Raw genomic sequence first — 20,581 nt, 5'->3', positions numbered from 1 at the left:
ATATTCGATATCTTTTAGTAGCTTATGGTGAAAAAAATATGAAAATGAAAACAAATTTATAGTTATCAAGGGGAAAAAAGGGGCAGGGATAAATTAGGAGTTTGAGCTTGGCAGATACAGACTACTATATATAAAACAGGTAAACAACAAGGTCCTAATGTATAGCATGGGGAACTACATTCTATATCTTGTAATAACCTATAATGAAGAAGAATGTGAAAAACAAAAAATGTATGTATAACTGTGTGGTACACCAGAAGCTAACATAACATTATAAATCAACTATACTTCAATTTTTTAAAAATTAAAAAAGTTTTAATTTTTTAAAAAATTAAAAGTTACCCAAAGGGGGTTCCCACAGGGCTCTCTCCCCCACTTCCTGAGAGAGGTTGTTGGGCTCCCAGACCTCTCCCTCAGCCTCCTGGAATCATCAGCACTAATTCTTTGTGTGCTAGTGGAGCTGCCAGAGGCTGAGGATCTGGTGGAGAAAAGGACAGACACACAGTTCCTGTCCTTAGAGTCTGATGAGGGCAACAGACAAGCCACGTCAGCATCTGTGATAAGCGCTATGGTGGGTGGAGGTTGAGGCCCTGGGAGCACAGAGGAGGTGGTACCTAGTTCAGCCTGGGTGGAGTCAGGGAGGGCTTCTCAAAGGAGGTAACTTTTCATCTGTGATAGAAAAATAAGATATCTGGGAGGAGACATGATGAAGCTGGAGACTCGAGCAGAGACTTGCTCATACCTGAAGAAAACAGAGGATCAGAGACTATGCAGGTTAGAAATGATCAATCTGACTTCTGCCTGAATCGCTCTTCCCTCCTAGAAGATACCTCCTCTGGACAATATCCGTGACTTCCCACCCTCTACTCCACACTCAACCTTCTGCATCTCCAAAAGGTAGAACCCCCTCATTTTATAATCCAGGTAGAGGCAACAAAGGAGCCTAGGACAGTTAGCAGTGAGGAAGTCCTCCACACTGATGCTCCCTGCCTGCCCCCCGACAATTCATTTGGCCCCCAGAGTGGCAGCCAACTTGCTGACACCCGTGTGAACAAAGGTGTCAGTGCTGGAATGCTCCTCTGGTCTTCTTGGCCACTGCACTCGCCGAGGTTATCAGGTTGCCCTTCTGCTGGGACATCTAGCTGGGCGTGACCAACCCCCCCCCCCCCGTTCTGTAGCCAGCAGGCCACAGTCACTCCAGCTGCAGCAAGAGAGGAATCATTGTCACTCCTGCCCTAACAGACGTGGGGCCACATCCCACCCCCAGATGACACTGCAAGCTCTCCAAAAAATTTCCCAACATGCATCTCACTTCCTCGTTCTTGGACAGTGGTACAGCTTTGGATTCACAGCTGGGGTCCTTCTTTGCTTTTCTAGAACTTTGACTTTGGGTAAGTCATTTCCCCACTCTGAGACTTAATTTTTCCATCTATAAAATGGTTATGACTCTCTAATTTTCTTGCCAGGCACTAGATATATATACATATATTTTTTTTCTTCCATGTGTAAAACTGCCCTAAAGGGTGAGATTTTGATTTTGGATCTGGATCCGTGCCAGCAGGAAAAAGGAGTGGGCTCCCTGCTGTTTATCTTACTCAGGGTCCTCACCCACCAACCTTTCTGGCCTGGGAACCTACAATCTGGGCTCCAGAAGCCATTTCTTTGCCAATTTTTCTCTCTTCTTTGCCTATTGCAAAGCCAAGGGGAACTGTGTCTAAGTCAGTATACTTGTTAGAGCTCCTCAAGCAGGTTGTCACCTCCTTTGGGGCAGAACTATTGGCATGACAAGTTTTCACCAGACACTTGTCTTCTAGGGACTCTGTGGTTTTAGATGTGAAACAAACAAACAAAAATCAGGATTTATTATCTGCAAGAGATTCTGTTTTCCTGCTCAGTTAACTAATTTTTCTGGAAAGCCTTATAGGCTTAAATGTTGTTAAGAGCTTATTGCCATTGACATGATAAGTGGGCCAGGACCTGTGCTAAATGCTTTCTGAGGGTGATTGCATTATCATTGTCCGCACTGCATAGATGAGGAAGCTGAGCCTCATATGGCATCAGGGTCCTGTAGCTGGGATTATTTTATCCAAGTCCAAGTTCCAAACCCAGGCTTTCATCTTCTGTGGTTGTTTGTGTAACAGACTGGTTTTGCCTAGGAATGGTACCCTCTCCCCAGGCCCCTTCTCCAGAGGTACCGCGGTTTCTCTTTTTCTCAGTAACTGGGCCGGGGGAGGGGGGCTCCTGACATTTTGAGCCCAGAGATGCTAAACATTCATCTCGGCACCATGTAGATCTGCCCAGTAAAGAACTGACTCAACCCAAATTGTGCCACTATGGAGAAGCACTAAAATCTAATGTCCTTATTACACAGAATTGGCTTAGCTGATGTGGGGCCAAGCTGAAAAGGCAAAATCACCTTGCCTGTCCCTGCAAGCTGCCATACAGGTGGAAGCTGGATGAAGCAAGTGTCCTGCCCCAAGGGCTGATAGTCTCCTGTGGGCAGGGGGGCTGATAGAGGTAGCAGCACCCACCTCTGAAAGGAGGATTTTGCAGGGAAGAGTCTGGACATTGGAAACAGCTCAAGCTCTCTCAGCTGAGTGAGTTTTTGTTCATTCTCCTCTTGAGCAAAAAACGGACAATAATGACTTCCTAGTAGGCTGTTGTGAAGATGAGAGTTTAGCCCAGGTATCAGGTGCATAGCTGTGCTCTGAGCTCAGAGGAGGGCCCAGGCTGACACAGGAGGCTTTAGAGAGGAGGCAGAGCTGGGGCTCAGCCCTGCCAGGGGGATCGGATTAGAGGGCATGCCAGGCAGGGCACAGCTTGAGCAAAGGTGGGCGATGTCTATTCAGAAGCAAAGATTTGTCTATTCAGAAGAGGAAGGAACATGGAAGCTGCAGAGTCCAGATTCAGGCCAGCCCCAAAGGCCAGGCTGGGGAGGCTTTGGACTTTATCCAGTATCAGTGTAGGCAGTGTCCGGTGGGAGGTATAGCTGACATCAGCTGCCAGAGTATTGGTCGCTGAGGCATGTCCCTAAGGGTCATCCGCCTGCTATTCACTAGTCATGGTGCCTTCTGGCCAAGAAGGTAGCCAATAGCTGCCCAGACCGATGGAGGCGTGTACTGGGGGAGGGCATTGAGCACTGGCCACTAGCCCTTCCCCTAGCAGCAAGGGAGCCTGAGATCTTAGATGCCTGGGTGGCTGTCCTAAAGGTCACCTGGTGCGTTTCTGCTCCCCTCTCCAGGTGAGGTTGGCCTCCCGAGAGCTGCCTGCATTGCAGCACTTCTCAAGACTAAATTTTAGTAACAACAGTAGTAATGATGACATTTGTGGAACACTTGCCTAGCACCACGCTAAGTGGTTTTTGTGTGTTATCTCATTGACTTCTCACTACAAGCCTCTGAGGCGGGGACTATCATTCTCATTTCAGAAATGATTCTCAGAGAGGTTTAGTAATTTGCCAGAGGTCACACAGCTAGTAAATGGCTTCAGATCAAGGTTTGATTCCACTTCACAGCCTTTTTTAAAAATTAAACTGTAGAAGTTTATAAGATCCCAATCCAATACCAGGGAAAGTCACTGTTAATAATTTACACACAAACATATACAGTACATAAGCAGTCCTTGCTTTGAACGAATTTCAGACACCACAGTCTGGTTAAATAACACCAGTCCCTCAGTAACATGGTTCAAATTTCAGTTGCCATGTTAACTATGAGTAATTGCAACTGTAACTATGAGTAAAGTATGGGTTTGCTACTTGCTCCTCCGTCCACAAATCACTGTGGAAATGACAGGTGTACATAACGGTCAGTGACCAATTACATCACTTCTTTCAAAGCCTCCCACTGATTGGTCACCATGCAAGTTTTTCGGTTCCTACACAGAGAGCAAAGCCTGTAGATGTGTTGCCTCCTGTCTCCCGATGATAAACCCTTGTGACATTTTACAAACGTGTATAAGCACAAGAGGGAACTGGCCAACAAGCACGAAAGTGCGGCACAGAAGTGCAGTGATGACCCTGAAAGTGAGCCCGAATGGAACATAATTGGGGTGATGAAAGAAGTAGCTCGCCGTGGGAATGCTGACACCACAGCTAGTCGCTGTTCCAGAAACTCTAGGTATGCAGCCAGGGAAGCAGCGAGGGCATGTTTGTCAACATATAAATAACAAAAGTGGTTCTGCGAAAAGGATGAACATGTCCCGAGGAAGTAATGCCAGCAGAAACATCGCATCAAAGGAACTCCCCAAAATTTAGACTTCTTGCTTTGTACATTGTAAGGATTCAATAAATATTTGTTGAATTTTAAAAGAAAGCACAGAGGAACTCCCAGATCTATTCCATGTCATTGAAAATACAAAGGATAAAATGTTTTTAAAGTTGATCTAAACTTGGAAAGGGGTGTGATAATTCACCAATGCATGGAAAAGGTGCTCGTTCTGTATCCTGAGTTGCACAACCAGCAGAAGGCAAGTGGTGTTCCAACTACTCTTGAAAATTTCCCCCCAGATTTATTGAGGTATAACTGACATATAAAATAGTAATATATTTAAAGTGTACAACATGATGATTTGCTATATGTATACACTGTGAAAGGATTCCCACAGTCAAGTTGATTGACACATCCATTACCTCACATAATGACTCTTCTTATAGGGAGAGGATCTAATCTCGCAGCAATTATACAATACAGCAGCATCTTCTCTAGTCACCAGGCTATGCATTAGAGCCTCTGAATCATTCATCTTATAACGGAAAGTTCATACCCTTTTATCAACCTCTCCTCATTTCCCCCACCCCTCCAGCCCCTGGCAACCACCATTCCACTCTCTGCTTCTTTGAGTTCAGCTTTTTTCTTTCTTTTTCTTTTTTCAGATTCCACATACAAATGATACCATGCAGCGTTTGACTTTTTTTCTGTCTGACTTATTTCACTTAGCATAATGTACTTCAGTTTCCATGTTGTCACAAGTGGCAGGCTTTCCTTCTTTTTAAAGACTGAATTATATTCCAGTGTGTATACAGAAATACCACATTTTCTCTAGCCATTTATCCATCAATGGACACTTAGTTTGTTTCCAAACACTGGCTATCACGAATAATGCTGCAGTGAACATGGGGGTGCAGGTACCTTTCTGAGATAGTGATTTCGCTTCCTTTGAATACATACCCAGAGTGGGGTAGCTGGATCATCCTCAGTACGTTTTTATAAAAGAAAGAAAACACTTTAATTCTCAATGTTTCTAGTTTAAATTACACTAGTGATTTAACAAATACTAAATTTATTCTTAATTGTATTACTTTTTCATTTCTTTATACATTTATAACAGACCATAAAGAGTTTTTAATGCTTTGACAACAACTTTTAAAGGTCACAGAACAATCCTAATTGTTCCTGTTAATTATTAAGTTCTCTTTGCAAGATTTCAGCTTGCATGGTCATTTTCACTGTCCCACACTGCAGTGGGGAGCGAGGACTGTGGATGTATATGTGGATGTAGTATATGTGGATGTCTGTATCACCACAGGGGTATCTATCTGTATCATTTAAAGTGTAAATGGAGTATATTGTCTTCAACCTGCCTTTTTTTATTACCATGTTTTTTTTTAAATGAGGTGAAATGCACATAACCTACAGTTAACCATTTAAAGTGTGCATATCCATGGCATTTAGTGTATTCACAATGTTGTGCAACCACCAGCTCCCTCTAGTTTCAAAATGTTTTCATTACCCCCCCAAGATACCCCATACCCATTAAATAATCACTCCACATTTCTCCCTCCCATGCCCTGCTAACTACTAATCCGCTTTCTGGCTCTATGGATTTGCCTGTTCTTGGTATATCCTATGAAAATAATCATACAATATGTGACCTTTTGTGTTTGGCTTCTTTCACTTAGGATAATGTTTTGAGATTCATCCAAGTTGTACCATGTATCAGTATGTCTGTTGTTCCTTTTTATGCCTAAATAATATTCCATTGTATAAATTTATCACAATTTACCCATTCATCTGCTGAAGGACATTTAGGTTGTTTCAACCTTTTGACTATTACAAATAATGCTGCTATTAACATTCATGTACAAGTTTCTGTGTGGACATATGTTTTTATTTCTTTCTGGTATATATCTAGGAGTGAAATTGCTGGGTCATAAGGTAATTCTGTGTTTGGACTTTATAAAAATTTAAAACTTCTGTGCATCAAAGGACATTGGCAAGAATGTGATCAAGGTCATTGATTCACTTTGAGTTAATTTTTGTAAATGGAGTGAGATAGAGGCACAGCTTCATTCTTCTGTAGGGGGCTGTCCAGTTGTCCTAGCACCATTTGTTAAAGGGATTATTCCCCCCTCATTGAATGGTCTTGGCACTCTTGTCAAAAATCAATTGGCCATAGATGTTTCAGTTTATTTCTGGGCTCTCAATTCTGTTCTGTTGGTCTGTCTGTATATCTGTCTTTATGCCAGTGCCATACTGTTTTGATTACTATAACTTTGTAGTAAGTTTTGAAACCAACATGCATTTTTCATAAAACCTAAATGGAGTATCTTTTGATGTCAGAATGCTAGGGGTAATCTCATTCCTTTTGGTGGCTGCACAACATTCCATTGTATGAATAAATCATAACAAACTGAACCAGCCTCCAAATGATGGACATCGGATAGTCTCCAGTTTTCTCTCACATGCAATGCTGCATTAATCATCCAAGTGTATACCTCTTTGTGTGTATATATGAATATCCTTGTCAGATAAGTTTCTAGGAGGTGAAGTGTTAAGTCAAAGAGTAATATAAGTCATTATTATTAAGTTGCCCTCCAAAAGTCATACCGATGATTTTTAGTGCACTGTAGTACTGATTTGGTGAATCTCAACCTTCTTATTCTCTGCCTGAGAGGCAGAAAATAGTGCTTCATTTAGTTTGCATTTTTCTAATTATGACAAGGTTCAGCATCTTTTCAAGTTTATTGATTGTTTTCTTGTTTTGTGAATTCATATCTCTTGCCCACTTTTTTTTCCTATTGAGATATTTGTCTTTTGTTATTGATTCATAAGAATCCTTTGCATATTAAAGCTCACACTATATTAGAATGGCCTGGGTCCTTGTTTGTCTTCTTCATTAGATGTGCACACCTTGAAGGAAAGGAAGGTATCCTATTCGGCCTTGTGTGCCTAGAGGCTAGTCTAGGGCACAGCACATAATGGAAGTTCAACAAATATTTGCTGAAGCGATGAAAAGTTGTACAGCCAACCCTGCTCCAGGTGTTGACAATAAAAAGATGAACTAAGAAGAGTCCTTATTCTAACGGAGCTCACAGTCTAGTCAGAGAGATAGACAATTGTTCACTTTTTTAACCAAGGTTTACTGAGCAGCTTCCCCTGTGCCACATTCATAGTATCCCAGGCAGCCTTCTAGGATGAGAAAAAAGGCAGGATTGTGACTCAGGTGACCTGGTCCCACTGGAATCTGGGCTAGTCAGTTCCCCTCTCTGGTCATCAGGTTCCCCATCCATAAAATGTAAGTGATTGGACCAGATTCTCTCATTTCCCTCTGAGCATCCATCGGTCTGTGTTCCTTTGGCTCTTTCTAGAAGTAGGAGTCAATGGCCCAAGGGGCCATCATGTCACTGCTCAGAGCCTCCCCTTGTCCCACAGTGACAGTGAGTATAGGCTTTGAACTCAGAGTCCCAAGTTCAAATTCTGGCTCTGCCACATGCTAGCTGTGGTCTTGCGTGTTTGACTTAGCCTCTTGATGGAACCTTTCTCTTGGGATCAAAAGTGGTGGACCCTGTAAGGTGCTTGGCAGGCTGCCTGGCACAGAGAAAGTATGCAGTAAATAAAAAGCCATTGTCATTACCCTTAGGACAGACTTCAGGGCTCTAGAGGAGTTGGCCAAGGAAGACCTGCTTCCTGAAAGATGAGGGATGAGGCAGATGGGGAGTTGGAGGTGAGTGTGGCCTGGCTACCCAGGAGGCCTCCAGGTATCTCTGAATGAGTTGAACGAGTCCCTGGTGAGAGACCCAGGTGCTTATGAATGAGGCCCCTGTGGAGGCCCCTATGTGAGCCAAGGTCAGTGGGAGAACTCTGGACTGGGAAGCCAGCAGTCCCGCCTCGAGGTGGGCCTGAAACCAGAATGTTCCCCACTGTGGGCCTCCTCTATGAAGTGAGGCCGCATTCCCCTCCTGTGTCCAAATTTGTGAATGTGCGGATCCCCAGGGTTCCAAGTCTAGGCAGGGCTGACTCTGGGTGCTCCCTGCTGGTGGATTTGGGAACAACAAGCCCTCTTTCCCTAGAGCATCGCCTTGACTCCTGGCAGTGTTGCTGGTGAGGGCAGCCCACATGGCCACCAGTGCCCTTCCTGCCCTCAGCTTAGACCTCCAATGGCTTCTCCCTCCCCTTCAAGTTCCCAGAAACTTCCCCCACAACACCCACGTGCTCACAGACACAGAGACCTGTACGGATGCTCAAGGGCAAATACGCTTATTTGCACATGAAGTCACAACCACACACGGATTTACCCACGTTCAAGGTCACAGGATGACTTCCAGGAGCCCTAATCACTTTTACTTTGTGGGCCTCTCTCTCAATTAGAAAAATAGTGAAAATTAAGGGGGAGAGTACAACTCAATGGTAGAGTATATGCCTAGCATGCATGAGGTCCCGGGTTCAACCCCAGTACCTCCATTAATAAATAAGTAAATAGATAAATAAGTAAACCTCAAAAAAAAAATCAAAAAAAATTGTAAGTTACAACTGTGTTGGTATAAAAACATATCATCTAGGCTGGATTCATTATTATATTATCTTTTTTTCCAATTTTAAAATAAATTAAAATTAAAACATTTTCATAGGCCCCTCAAACTATCACAGGTCCTCAACACTAAGCCTCCTGAGGAGGTCTGGTGGGGAAGTCAGCCCTGCCAGCGAGCATATGTGTATTCACATACATCTAGCCCCATGTGCCGTATTATATAAATTCAGTGAGTATTCATAAAGTGTGCACTCTATTATTAACATCTATCATTTACAGTCACCTTTTACGTGCCGGGCACTAAGTGCAGTGCTTTCCATGAATATCTTATTTTTATTTATTTTATAGACAGAGAAACTGACATTCAGAGTGGTGAAGTAAATTGCCCTGGGTTACGTAGCCAAGGTCTACATGACCCAAAAGCCTGTGTTCTACTCCTCCCCCCAGGGGTCTGCTTGGGGCCTGGTCCTGGGTGGGCACCAAAGCTTTGGTGGGACAGACCTACCGCATGGAGGGTGCAGTGTAATGCTAACTCCCGTGCTCACAGACTCTCCTGGGCGCACACACCACCTCCTACCCTTGCAGTCCCCTGCAGTGAAAGCCCCATCCTGGTTTCCAGACAACAGCCCTGAGGCAGCGAGACTGATTAAACATATCCTCGTCCAACACAGTCTCTCCTCGCCCTCCGTAGAGCCAGGTGGTCCAGGCCACCTCCAGCCCCAAGGCACCACCTCTCCTGATAGCTGGTAGTGAGAGTGAGGGGCTGAGACTGGCAGAGAAGAGGAGGGGGCCACAAGCTAGGATCTTTTCCCATGTGAATTTCTGCTGTTTGCTGGGCATCAGGTGATGCAGACCCTACCCCAACCTGCAGGAGCTCCAGTTAAAGGTTAGTTGTTATTTTCTCATTATTATGAATTTCCTTGTCCATAAATGGGGGTGAGGATAGCACCTACTTTCCAGGGCTGTTGAAAGGGTCCGGTGACGTATATATAGTCCATATCTCAGCACCTGGTGCAGAGTGAATACTCAGCAAATTAGAGCTGACTGTATTAATATGATTCCTACCACTGTAATCCAGTGAGATGATCAAAGTGTGATTTGGGCCAGAGGAAGTGTAGACACTTCAGGAGAAAGGACAAAATTAATAGACATGGAGTGATAATGGCAACAGTGTCAGAGAGAGGATCAGCCTACCAGGCATCTGCAGATTTTGAACCAAGTGTCAGGAGATGGTCCCCTAGGATCAAGTCCATCTGGAGGAGTCAGCAGGACATCAGGCACAGGACCGAGCCACCAACCCTGCATTCGACCAATCTTGGGGGACCACCCATCCCCGTTTGCTCAGGATGGTCCCAGTTGTAGCACCAAACGTCCTGCATCCCAAGAAACCCCTCAATCCTGGGCAGGCGGGATGGTTAGTCTCCCGAGAACACTCAGTGGACACAAGGCGCCTACTGTGACCAGCACTGGGCTCAGACCTGGCCGTGGGCCTCTTGTCCTTTGACTGAGGGAAGCGGAAGCACACTGACACCCCCTCCCCTGACGTGACACACCATAGAATGTCCTTCCTCAGATGTTAATCACACTTACCCTCTGTTGCTCCAAGCTCTGGTTCTTAGTGACAGGGATCACAGGGCAGACTTCCAGTTTCCAGGGAGTACTCTCAGTTCTGAGAAATTGGAGGGTGAACTCTGACCACATTGACTCCTCAGCTCCTTGAGTCTCCCAGCTCTCTTCCACTCCAGGGTCTTTGCACCATCCTGGCTGCCTGGCACCCTTTCCCCTCCTTTGGGACCCAGCTTGAAGGCCACGTCCTCCAAGGAGCCCTCCCTAACTCTCACACATGGGGCTGTGCCCACAGCGCCATCTAGTGTCCTGGGCGTTCATAACAAGGCACCATGAAACAACAGAAATTTATTCTCTCAGTTCTGGAGTCTAGAAGTCCAAAATCAAGATGTCACCAGGGCCATGCTTTTCTCTCAGCTTCGGTGCCACCAGCAATCCCTGGTGTTCCTTGGCTTGTGGCTGCATCATTCTAATCTCTGCCTCTGTCATCACACGGCATTCTCCCTGTGTCTGTCTCTTCTCTTCTTATAAGGACACCAGCCATACTGGATTATGGTCCACTCTAATCCAGTATGACCTCATCTTAAATTGATTACATCTTCAAAGATCCTATTTTCAAATAAAGTCACATTCATGGGTACTGGAAGTTAGGACTTCAACATATCCTTTTGGAGGACACAATTCAAGGCATAACACACATCCTTGCACATGTCAGGAAATACTTGCTGGATAATGGAGACAGTGCTTGTGGGGCGTCTCTCGCCAGGCCTGGTCTCTGCTGTCGTCTCAGTGCTTTTCACTTCGTTCAGCTCTTTACTTGTAAGAACGGAGTTACAAGCTCCTCACGTGCAGGGCTGGAAACTGGAAGGTCAGTGTAACCCATCTAGTCACATCATTTCACAACAGTACAACACTCTAACTTTATGATAAAAGAGAAATAAAGAGAAAGTAATTTATAAACCAATAATGGATATTTTAGTATGTAAGTGCTCAGGCTTGCCCACACTGGAAGGTTCCATGAAGTAGACAGCTGTTGCACCTACTTATAAGGAATAAGTCTGGCCTGGACCGGGCAACACTCTAGCCCGGTCCCTTCTGAACCCCTCCCAAACCAGCCTCTTCCCCCAAGGTCTTTAAGAGCATCTCAGAGCCCTGAAAACTAGCAGTCTGCCCAGAGGTGGGGCACTGCCTCATCTATTCTTCACTCAGTCATCAGCGTCTCCTTAGCATATTCTCTGACCAGGCTCTGGAAAAGTGCTCCAACCATAAAATTAACCCTGCTTCTGAAAGCATCAATCCAGCAAAGTCCTGCTTCCTTGGACCCTCACGCAAATCACCCCATCAAAGTCCAAATCCTATAATAAGTTCTGAGACCCTCTTAATTGAGACACCCCACACCTCCCTGGTGTGCATTTTTCCTCATCGCCACTTGTTCAGTCACAGCTATGTTCCTGGTGGTTTGAGGCTGAGAGTTTATCATTTAGGCCTGATTTGCTCTGAATGGGGAGGTGGGGGGAGTAACAGTAGTTTAAACAAGATCCAACTCTTTCTCTCTCTCTTTCTCATCAACTAAGTCCAGAGGTAAGTGACAGCTCCTTGACCATCAGAGGCCCAGGCTCCTTCCACATTGTGGCTCTGACTTTCACCTCATGGGTAGGGAACATTTCAAATATATAGAAAATTAGCGACTAGAGTGGACTGACCCTCCAGACCTCAATTCATGGCTCATCTTACTTCATCTATTCCGTCACCCACTTCCTGAATCTGGAAAAGACACACTTCAGTGTCCCGCTGTGCTCCTGTCCTATGTCCTCTCTAAAGCAGAGACCCAGGGTGTGAGGGCAGCACCATCGGTAGTTGGTTTCTTCGAATCAGAATCCTAGACGAGGTCCATACCTTGTACTTGGTTGCTATGCAGCCCTCCTTCACCTCTCAGCTTTTTATTTTGAAAAAGTTGGACATACAGAAAAGGTGAAGGAACTGTACAGCGGCCACACAGGTGCTTACCACCCAGATTCACCACTAGTTCACGCTTTGCCGTATTTTGCTAATGTTTCTCTCTTCCTTGCCTGGTTTTGTCTATGACTGTCTTCTTTCTTATTTTATTTCATTTTTAAAAATTGAAATATAGTCAGTTACAATGTGTCCATTTCTGGTGTACAGCATAATGTCCCAGTATGACTGTCTTCTTTACTGAATCTTTTGAAAGCAAGTTGCAGGGTGCAGAGGGAATAATAGCTCAGTGGTAGAGCGTGTGTTTGGCATGCACAAGGTCCTGGGTTCCATCCCCAGTGCCTCAATTAAGGGAAGAAAGAAAACAAGTTGCAGACATCCTGACCCATCACCCCTAAATACTTCCTAAGAATGCCATCCCCTTTGTGAGCACCCACATTAGCACACCAAAGACTCTTGACAGTTGATTCGGTCATGTTATCTGATACACCGGCCATATTCAGATTTCTCCAGTTGTCCTACAGATGCCTTTTGGGAACTTTTATTGTCCTTGTTGTCACCCCCAGTCTAGGATCCAGTTATGGGTCACATGTGGCATCTGTGTATTGTATCTCTTTAGTCTTTTAATCTAGAACAGCCCCCCTCACCCCCAAACGCCCACTTCTTTTTTTGGTGCTGTGTTCCAACCCTTTGGAGGAGAGAGGGAAAGAAGGAAGGAAGGCTGGAAGGGAAAGTCTCAGACGCAGTGCAGTTCTCAGACAGCTCCAGCAAAGGCAGTGGGAGTCCTCAAGAGAGACCTGTCTCCCAGCAACAGCCTCCCTCACTGACCTCCTGGCCCTGGCTGGGAGCAGCCCCCGGACGCACGGCCTCCGTGCTGAGGATGAGGACCAGGGATGAATTTGAGGACCAGGGATGAATTTCTGAGCACAGCTGTCCCCTCAGTCAGTTAGGCTCCTGATAGTCCAGAGACACTTCCCCATGGCCATCACCAGGGCACTGCCTTTTTTTTTTAAAACCTTGGCAATTTTTAAAAATGGCTTCATTGAACTATAACACATGCGCTGTGTAATTCAGCCTTAAAGTATACCAGTCAGTGGTTTTTGGTATATTCACACTGTGAAGCCATTATCACCATCTAATTATAGAACATTTTCTTTAGGCCAAAAAGACACCTGTTCCTATTAGCAGTCATCCCCACCGCTACCCCTACCCCCCCCACCCCACCCCACTCCCTGCCCAAGGCAATCACTAATCTGCTCTCTGTCTCTACTTCTTTTTTTTTTTTTTTTTTTTTTGGTTGTGGGGGAACGAATTAGGTCTGTCTGTTTGTCTGCCTGTCTATCTATCTATTTACCTACCTACCTAACTACGTATCTATTTATTTAATGGAGGTACTGGGGATTGAACCCAGGACCTCGTGCATGCTAAGCATACACTCTACCACTAAGCTGTACCCTCCCTGGATCTTCCTCTGTCTCTATAGGTTTGTCTGTTTCATGTCAATGGAATCATACAATCTGTGGTCTTTTGTGACTGGCTCCTACTGCTTAGCACGTTTTCATCCATGTCGTAGTGTGTGAGCGCTTCACTCCCACTTACTGTCAGGTGGCGTTGTTAAATCATATAGATTTACCACATTGTCCCTCAGCTGATGGGCATTTAGGTTGTCTCCACTTTTTTGACTATTAGTAATCATGCTTCTTATGAATATTACATACAAGTTTTTGTGTGGACTTTTTTTTCTTCATGAATAGGGTATATATACCTAGGAGTGGAATTGCTAGGTCACATGGTAACTCTATGTTTAACATTTTGAGAAACTTCTAGACTGTTTTCCACAGCAGCTGCACCATTTCACATTCCCAGAAGCAACGTACAAGGGTTCCAATTTCTCACCATCCTCGAAATACTTGTAATTATCTGTCTTATTTGTTATAGCCATTCCAGTGGGTGTGGAGTGGTGTCTTAATGTGGCACTTCTCAGGTGCTGACTAGCCATTTAGATCTCTTTGGAGACACTCAGATTTACAATTTGCAAATATTTTCTCCCATACTGTGGGTTGTCTTCTTGCTTTCTTGATGGTATCCTTTGAGACACAAAAGTTTTTAATTTTGATGAAGTCCATTTTATCTACTTTTTCTTTCATTGTTTGTGCTTTCGGTGTTGCATATAAGAAACTATCTTCTAACTTATGGTCATGAAGATTTACTCCTGTTTCCTTCTAGGGGTTTTATGGTTTTAGGTCTTACATTTAGGTCTGCGATCTACTTTGAGTTAATTTTTGTTACAGTGTGAGGTAAGGACCCAAGTTCATTCTTTTGCATGTGTACATCCAGTTGTCCCAGCACCATTTGTTGAAAAGACTGTTCTTTCCTCATTGAATTCTCTTGGCACCCTTGTCAAATAGCAACTGGCTGTAAAAGCTAGAGTTTATGTCTGGACTTTCAATTCTATCCCATTGATTTATATGTCTATTCTTATGCCTGTACCATACTTTCTTGGTTCCTTTAGCTTTTCAACGAGCTTTGAAATTGTGCAGTGTATCTTTCAACTTTTTTCTTCTTTTTCAAGGCATTTGCTTTTTTATTTATGTGTTAAGTCTGCATTTGTCTATAATGCTCCAGGCTTTTTTTCCCCTTGCACTTTATTGAAGAAACAGGGTAAGTGGTTCTATGGAGTTTCCATCAGCCTGAATTTGTTGATTGCATCTCTGTGGTGTCATTTAACGTGTTCTTCTGTCCCTTGTATTTTAGTAATCCAGAAGCATGATCTGATTTAGATCTGGTTTTAGCACAGGAATAATTTGTAAGTGGTATGTGTGTTTCCAGAGTGAGAGCATAGTGCAGAGTTGACTCTGTGATGTTAGGGGCCAGCCATAGTCTTCCCCTGGCTCATATTTCATTAGAGGTGACTTATGTTTGGAAAGGGTCTCTCTGGTGGCTGGAGGAGGGGGGCTCACGGGGTGGTTTCAAGGATGGAGGGATACTTGTGCACTTGTGCAATAAAACCCTTGTTGCCATGCCCGGTACACAGTGACTGCCCAGTAAATACTAGCTCTTATTGTTGTTGTTACTAGAGCTGTGTGTGTGGGACCCAAGTCCTGGGCTCGGAGCCAGTTTCTGGCCAGTGCATTCTCCTCTGCCCTCAGAGGAGACATCATCAGTGCCCCAAGGCTCTGGGAGGCATGTTCAGGAATACAGCGGCCATCTATTTGCATCTGGTGGGGCCCCTCTGGGGAAAGAAGTCTGGAGCTTCGCTCACCCGGTGCTTGCACCAGACTGTAAGTGCCCTTCATGCTCTGCTGCCTGCATTACCCAGAGCTCCTGGGAACTAGCTTGGTCCTGGCTTCAAAGCTGTGCACGGGCCTCCTCTTTCAAGAAGCCTTCTCTGACTGCGGCCTGGGTGTGGGCCCTTCCCTTGCCCTTGCTTCTAATCTAGAACTTGTAGCTCTGCATCTGAATGGTCTTCTTGGTGCTGCTGCCTCCCCATCATGCCCTGTGCCCAGCCCAGTGTTCAGTACACAGTAGGTGCTCAGTAAACTTTGGCTGAATAAATACATTATGCATAAGACCAAGAATAGTCACTGTTTCCTTACTTATCCCAAGTCTGGTGTGACATACTTAAAAGTCACTCCTTTGAGCACCCCACGTTTCTGGGATCCCATTTTTATCTCCTTCCTAAACTCATTCATCGCCATTCACCTCTTTTGCTCTCTCTCTGTGCTCCTGTTCCCCTCTAGTCCTTCCCCCACCCCAACCCTCCTCAAACTTCCCTCCCTCCAACTTTACTCCCACCCCTGCCGCTGCCCCGACTCATCTTCACTTCATTATTTTTTTTAATATGATGTATACCCAAAAGTAATCCCTTATGTCATTGAATCCCTAACACCATCACTTATATGATGCGCTGTTATTTTATGCACTAGTGAGGGGGAAATTGCCAATTAAACTAATGCTATAGATTCTAAGACACATCTGAATTCAGAGAGAGTGCAATGTGAAAAAATATGCATATCAGAATCAATCAAATATGGTATGATCTACGTACGAAAAGCTTAGAAACATAGAAAAGCACACCTATAACTAAATCACCTACAATTCCACCACTCAGAGAGAACCTTTGTTAACATTTTGATATGTTCCCTTCCAAACTTTTTTTCCTATTCACATCAGGTTATAGAAAAAAAAGTGTGTGTATATATACATATATGGGTATATTTTTTATAAAGCATAATGAGTCCATATATACTATTTTGCAGCCTACTTTATTGATATCAGTATATCACACTGATAAATATTCCTCTAAAATGTGATTTTTCTCCCACATTTTTTAATCATAAAAATAAAATTTGTATTTTAGAAAATAAGAAAATTGTAAGTAATGAAGAGAAGAAAAAAATATCTGTTAACTAACAAACCAAAGATAATCACTGCTAACTGACATTTTGGTGATAACATGATTTTCCCTGGCAGGGATCACCCTCTCATTGTTAACTATTTTGACATGTACCAAGTGCCAGGCCTGATGATAGGTGTCAGGGATTCAGTGAAGGGTCAGGGCTGCCACCGTTGGCAAAGCACCCACTGTGAGGTGCCAGGCCCCCTGCTGGGCTCTCTGTGACTCACTCACATGAGCGGGACTCCCCAGGTGATGGGAAAGCCTGGGCCATATGCAGACGGTCCCCGGGTCTTTCTCCAGGGCGAGGGCCAGGTGCTAGGAGCCTTGCTATTGCCACCACCCTGACCAGGGTCCTATCCAGCTCCTCCAACCTTGGGCAGGTCTCTGAACCTCTTTGAGCCTCAGTGTCCTCATCTTTAGAGGGGGATTATCAGGGCCCCTCTGATGGGGTGCTGTGGGAGACTGAGCAGGAGGAACAGTAAGGGCTCACTATTAGCCACAGCAGGGGTCTCCACCACCTGCCAGCCATCTGAGACCCAAACCCACAGGAAGCTCCAAGGGACCACGAAGCCCATGTTCTTGTTACACCATGGGGAGACTGAGGCCGGGCAGAGCTACATCACCTGTGCAGTGTCACCCAGCCAAGGCGGGCTTAGGACCTGAGTTTGGAGGTTCTCAGGCCTGGCCAGTGTCTACATACCTGTGGTTGGGGAGGATGCTGGCCTGGAAGGAATGCAGAGGAGGGTGGAGGGGGCCCCTGAGCCTCCTAGGATTGAGCAAGTGTCCCGGAAACCCGAGTCAGAATGAGGCCTTGCCTCAGACAAGCCTGAGTCTACTTGTTGTGTGACCTTGAACACATCACTCTCCCCACTCCCTCCTCCTTTTTCTCGTCTATAAAATGGGCCCAGCCAGCTTGTTCTGAGAAGTAAATGGAAGAGCTTAGCAAGATCTCTATAAACGGAAGCTGCTGAAGTCACTGTCGCCATAAGCCTTCCCCTGCTCCTCCTGGGTCACACTTTAACCTGACTGAAGCCAGGGTGTGTCTCAGGTTACATGGAACCTGGGCTGGCAGGTAGGCGGGTCCAGGCTCTTGGAGTGGGGAGGAGCTGGGCAGAGTCTGGCCCAGACAGATGCAGGGAGAGGCCAGCAGGAGCCTGCCCTGCTCTCTGGAAGCCCCGCTCTCCGTCTTCTGGAGCAGTGGACCGGGGAGGCTGTGGTTAGAAAGTAATTACCCCCCAGGGAGCCCAGGCTGCTGCACCACTGCCACGCTGACCTTCTGCTTGCTCTGTCTCCAGCTCGCCATGGCCAAACGACTGCCGGCTCGAAGGCTGGACGGGATCGACCACAACCCGTGGTGAGCCGGGCAGGGCCAGGGAAGTGCGTGGGTGTCCCCTTGGGCACTTGGGCAGGACAGGGCTGGCAGTCCCTGGATTTGCAGGAACTCATTGCTACCAAGGACAGCCACGTACTCAGATGGGGAGATTTGCAGGCACAGCCCACAAGCGATGAGACCCACGGCAGCCGGCTTGGGTTGGGATCTCAGCTTCACCCTGCTTGGCTGTGGCACTGGGGCCAGGACACACCTGCTCTGACCCTCAGGTCCCCAGCTGGGAAATGGAGATAATTCTTTTTCCTTTGAAGGGCCTGGGAAGATGAGGTGAAATATTGTGTGAGCGATGATCATTACCCAGGCACCAGGCTGAGGGCTTTCCAGGGGTCCTTTCATTTCACACTTAGTACGGAGCAAGATGAGCTAAGGAATACAAGAAGGTAACATACAGGCAGCTCCTGACTGACATTTGCAGAAGTTAATATCTTTTCTACTGACTAACTCTAAATACGAAGGCGTTTGTGCCCATTGTCACGAGTGATACGATGGATGCCATGGAAGATGTGTGAGAAAGGTTTAACGAACTTCCTGCTTCTCCCCAACCCACCCCACTCCCCCAGCCCATTCCACCTTTGATCAAGGATGTAGAGACACCTCTGTACTTAAAAAAAAAATCATTAGCTGTTGTTTTCACAAAAAATGGGACCATTTTTTCTTTCAAACTCCCCTCCTGTAGAGTACTTTTGTGTTTTGCAAAGATCTTCCACCTCCATCTTCTCTGCTGTCCCACAGTGTTTGGGATGGGGAAGCCAGGTCTAACGGCCCTACAGAGTCTGGCTGCCCTCTAAGTTGGGCCTTCAGGGTCCTGTTCCCCAGGCTGCCGCCCTCTGTCCTCTCTGTAAGGCAGGTGGGCAGGCTTGTGACCCACTTTGCAGGTAACAGAAAATCCAACTCAGAGGGAGGAAATGACAAAGAGGCAGGCTGGGAGAGGCAGCAGGAATCTTTCCTGACTCATAGAGCCAACAGACTCTGGGCCTGTTACCCCCATTGTACGGAAGGGAAGCCTGAGGCCAGGAGACGCTGTCTCACGCAGAGGCAGGACAGAGCAGGAGCTAGCCTGGGAGGAATGTACGAGACAGGAGAGGAATGCCAGGAGGGATGAGGGCTATGAGAGGCCCCAGGTTCCTGCTGACCCCAGGGTGGTAGCCTGAGGATCAGGACCCTAGAGGCCCAACCTTCAGGGCAGCTGGTCTCTGTAGGGTGTTTGAGCCTGGTTCCCCTGTCCCAGCCACCATGGAACATCTAACACCTGATTTTGCATCTCAGCCCTGCCTTTAGTTGCTGTGTGACTCGGGGCAGGTCACTGACCTCTCTGAGCCTTAGCAACTCTGTGTCTGCAAAGACACTGTGGCACACTGGGGAGAAAATGATCAGTTTCAGACATAATGATATTCACTGTTATGCAAATTCATCATTGAAGCCTGCCTACTCTGCCCCCAACCAACCTGGAACCCCATACCAGCCTCTTCATCTGGCCTCTCAGCCTCTCTCCGAGTTTCCCTGAAGAGGTGGCCGCCTGGTAGGGCCAGAAGAAAAGTGGTCAGGGGCCAGAGACAGCAGATGGCAGGGATGGGGGGGCCCCATTCTGTCCAGGGTCATGGTCAAAAGCATAACCTCTACTTCAGACAGATACGGAGTCAAAGTCTGGCCGTGCTAACTGGGAGCCACTCGGCAAGTCACCCGAAACCTCAGCTTCTCCGTCCCCATTGAGACCGGGAAGCAGAATGTCCCTCAGACTATTAAGGGTTACATAAGCAAGGATTTCAAACTAGGGTGCTGACAGACAAATGAATGGTCATGAAACCATTTAGGAGAGCTCAACAAGTATTTCTAAAGAATAGAGTAGGGTAGGACGGAGATACTGCTCTGCATCACAGCAGGAGGCTGTCGGCTCCGTGCCTGTGCTCTGCAAGGTTTGCAGTGTAAAGGTGATTTGTTATCATGGACCAGGGTGGAAAGTTGGTAAGTTGGAAAGCCCCTGGGCTGAGATATGTGATCAGCCTGGAGCTTGCCTATTCTCAAAGTGTAGGACTAGTTATGACCAGAAACAGATCTTCAGGCCAGGTGAATACTAACTATCCAGTTTTTCTAGAATGAGCCCAGTACTTTGCTCATCCTGCTTTGGAAGCAAGCGGAAGTCAGAAAGGGGTGAAGGGGTAGACAGGTGGCCCGGTACCAACTCTCTGTTTGTTGCCCAGGGTGGAGTTTGGCAAACTGGCCAGTGAGGCTGATGTCGTGAACTTGGGCCAAGGCTTCCCCGACTTCCCACCCCCAGACTTCGCTGTGGAAGCCTTTCAGCACGCCGTCAGCAGGGACTTCATGCTCAACCAGTATACAAAGGCATTTGTGAGTCTTCCAGCCCCTCCCGGGGCCCCTGGACATAGGTCTCTAAGGAGGCCCTAGGGGAGGAAGGGGCAGGTATTTCTGGGCAGCAGGCCTGTCTGGGTGTCGGAGTTCATCAGGCAGTTCAGTGTTTACTGACTGTCTCCTCTGTTCCAGGCCCTAGGACAGTTCATGGTCCCGGG

General features: G+C 46.2%; 1 protein-coding gene across 7 annotated transcripts in view; it reads left to right on the top strand.

Moving 5' to 3' along the window:
* The window catches only part of KYAT1 (kynurenine aminotransferase 1), a 28,380-nt gene that overhangs the window by 1,950 nt on the left and 5,849 nt on the right, over positions 1–20,581 (top strand). For 2 of the 7 annotated variants that reach the window (XM_032478599.1, XM_032478600.1), the window contains exons 2-4: positions 15,345–15,548; positions 17,962–18,020; positions 20,255–20,402. In XM_032478599.1, coding sequence (XP_032334490.1) covers positions 15,453–15,548; positions 17,962–18,020; positions 20,255–20,402 — 303 coding nt within the window. In that variant the 5' untranslated portion in view covers positions 15,345–15,452. Of the gene's footprint in view, positions 1–15,344; positions 15,549–16,640; positions 17,739–17,762; positions 18,021–20,254; positions 20,403–20,581 lie in introns of those variants that run through there. The other 5 variants (XM_032478603.1, XM_032478601.1, XM_032478602.1 and 2 more) reach the window with 4 other exon arrangements.

The sequence above is a fragment of the Camelus ferus genome, chromosome 4 (assembly GCF_009834535.1).
Source record: "Camelus ferus isolate YT-003-E chromosome 4, BCGSAC_Cfer_1.0, whole genome shotgun sequence".
In the NCBI taxonomy this organism is placed as follows: domain Eukaryota; kingdom Metazoa; phylum Chordata; class Mammalia; order Artiodactyla; family Camelidae; genus Camelus; species Camelus ferus.
This window is presented reverse-complemented; position numbering and strand designations above follow the sequence as displayed.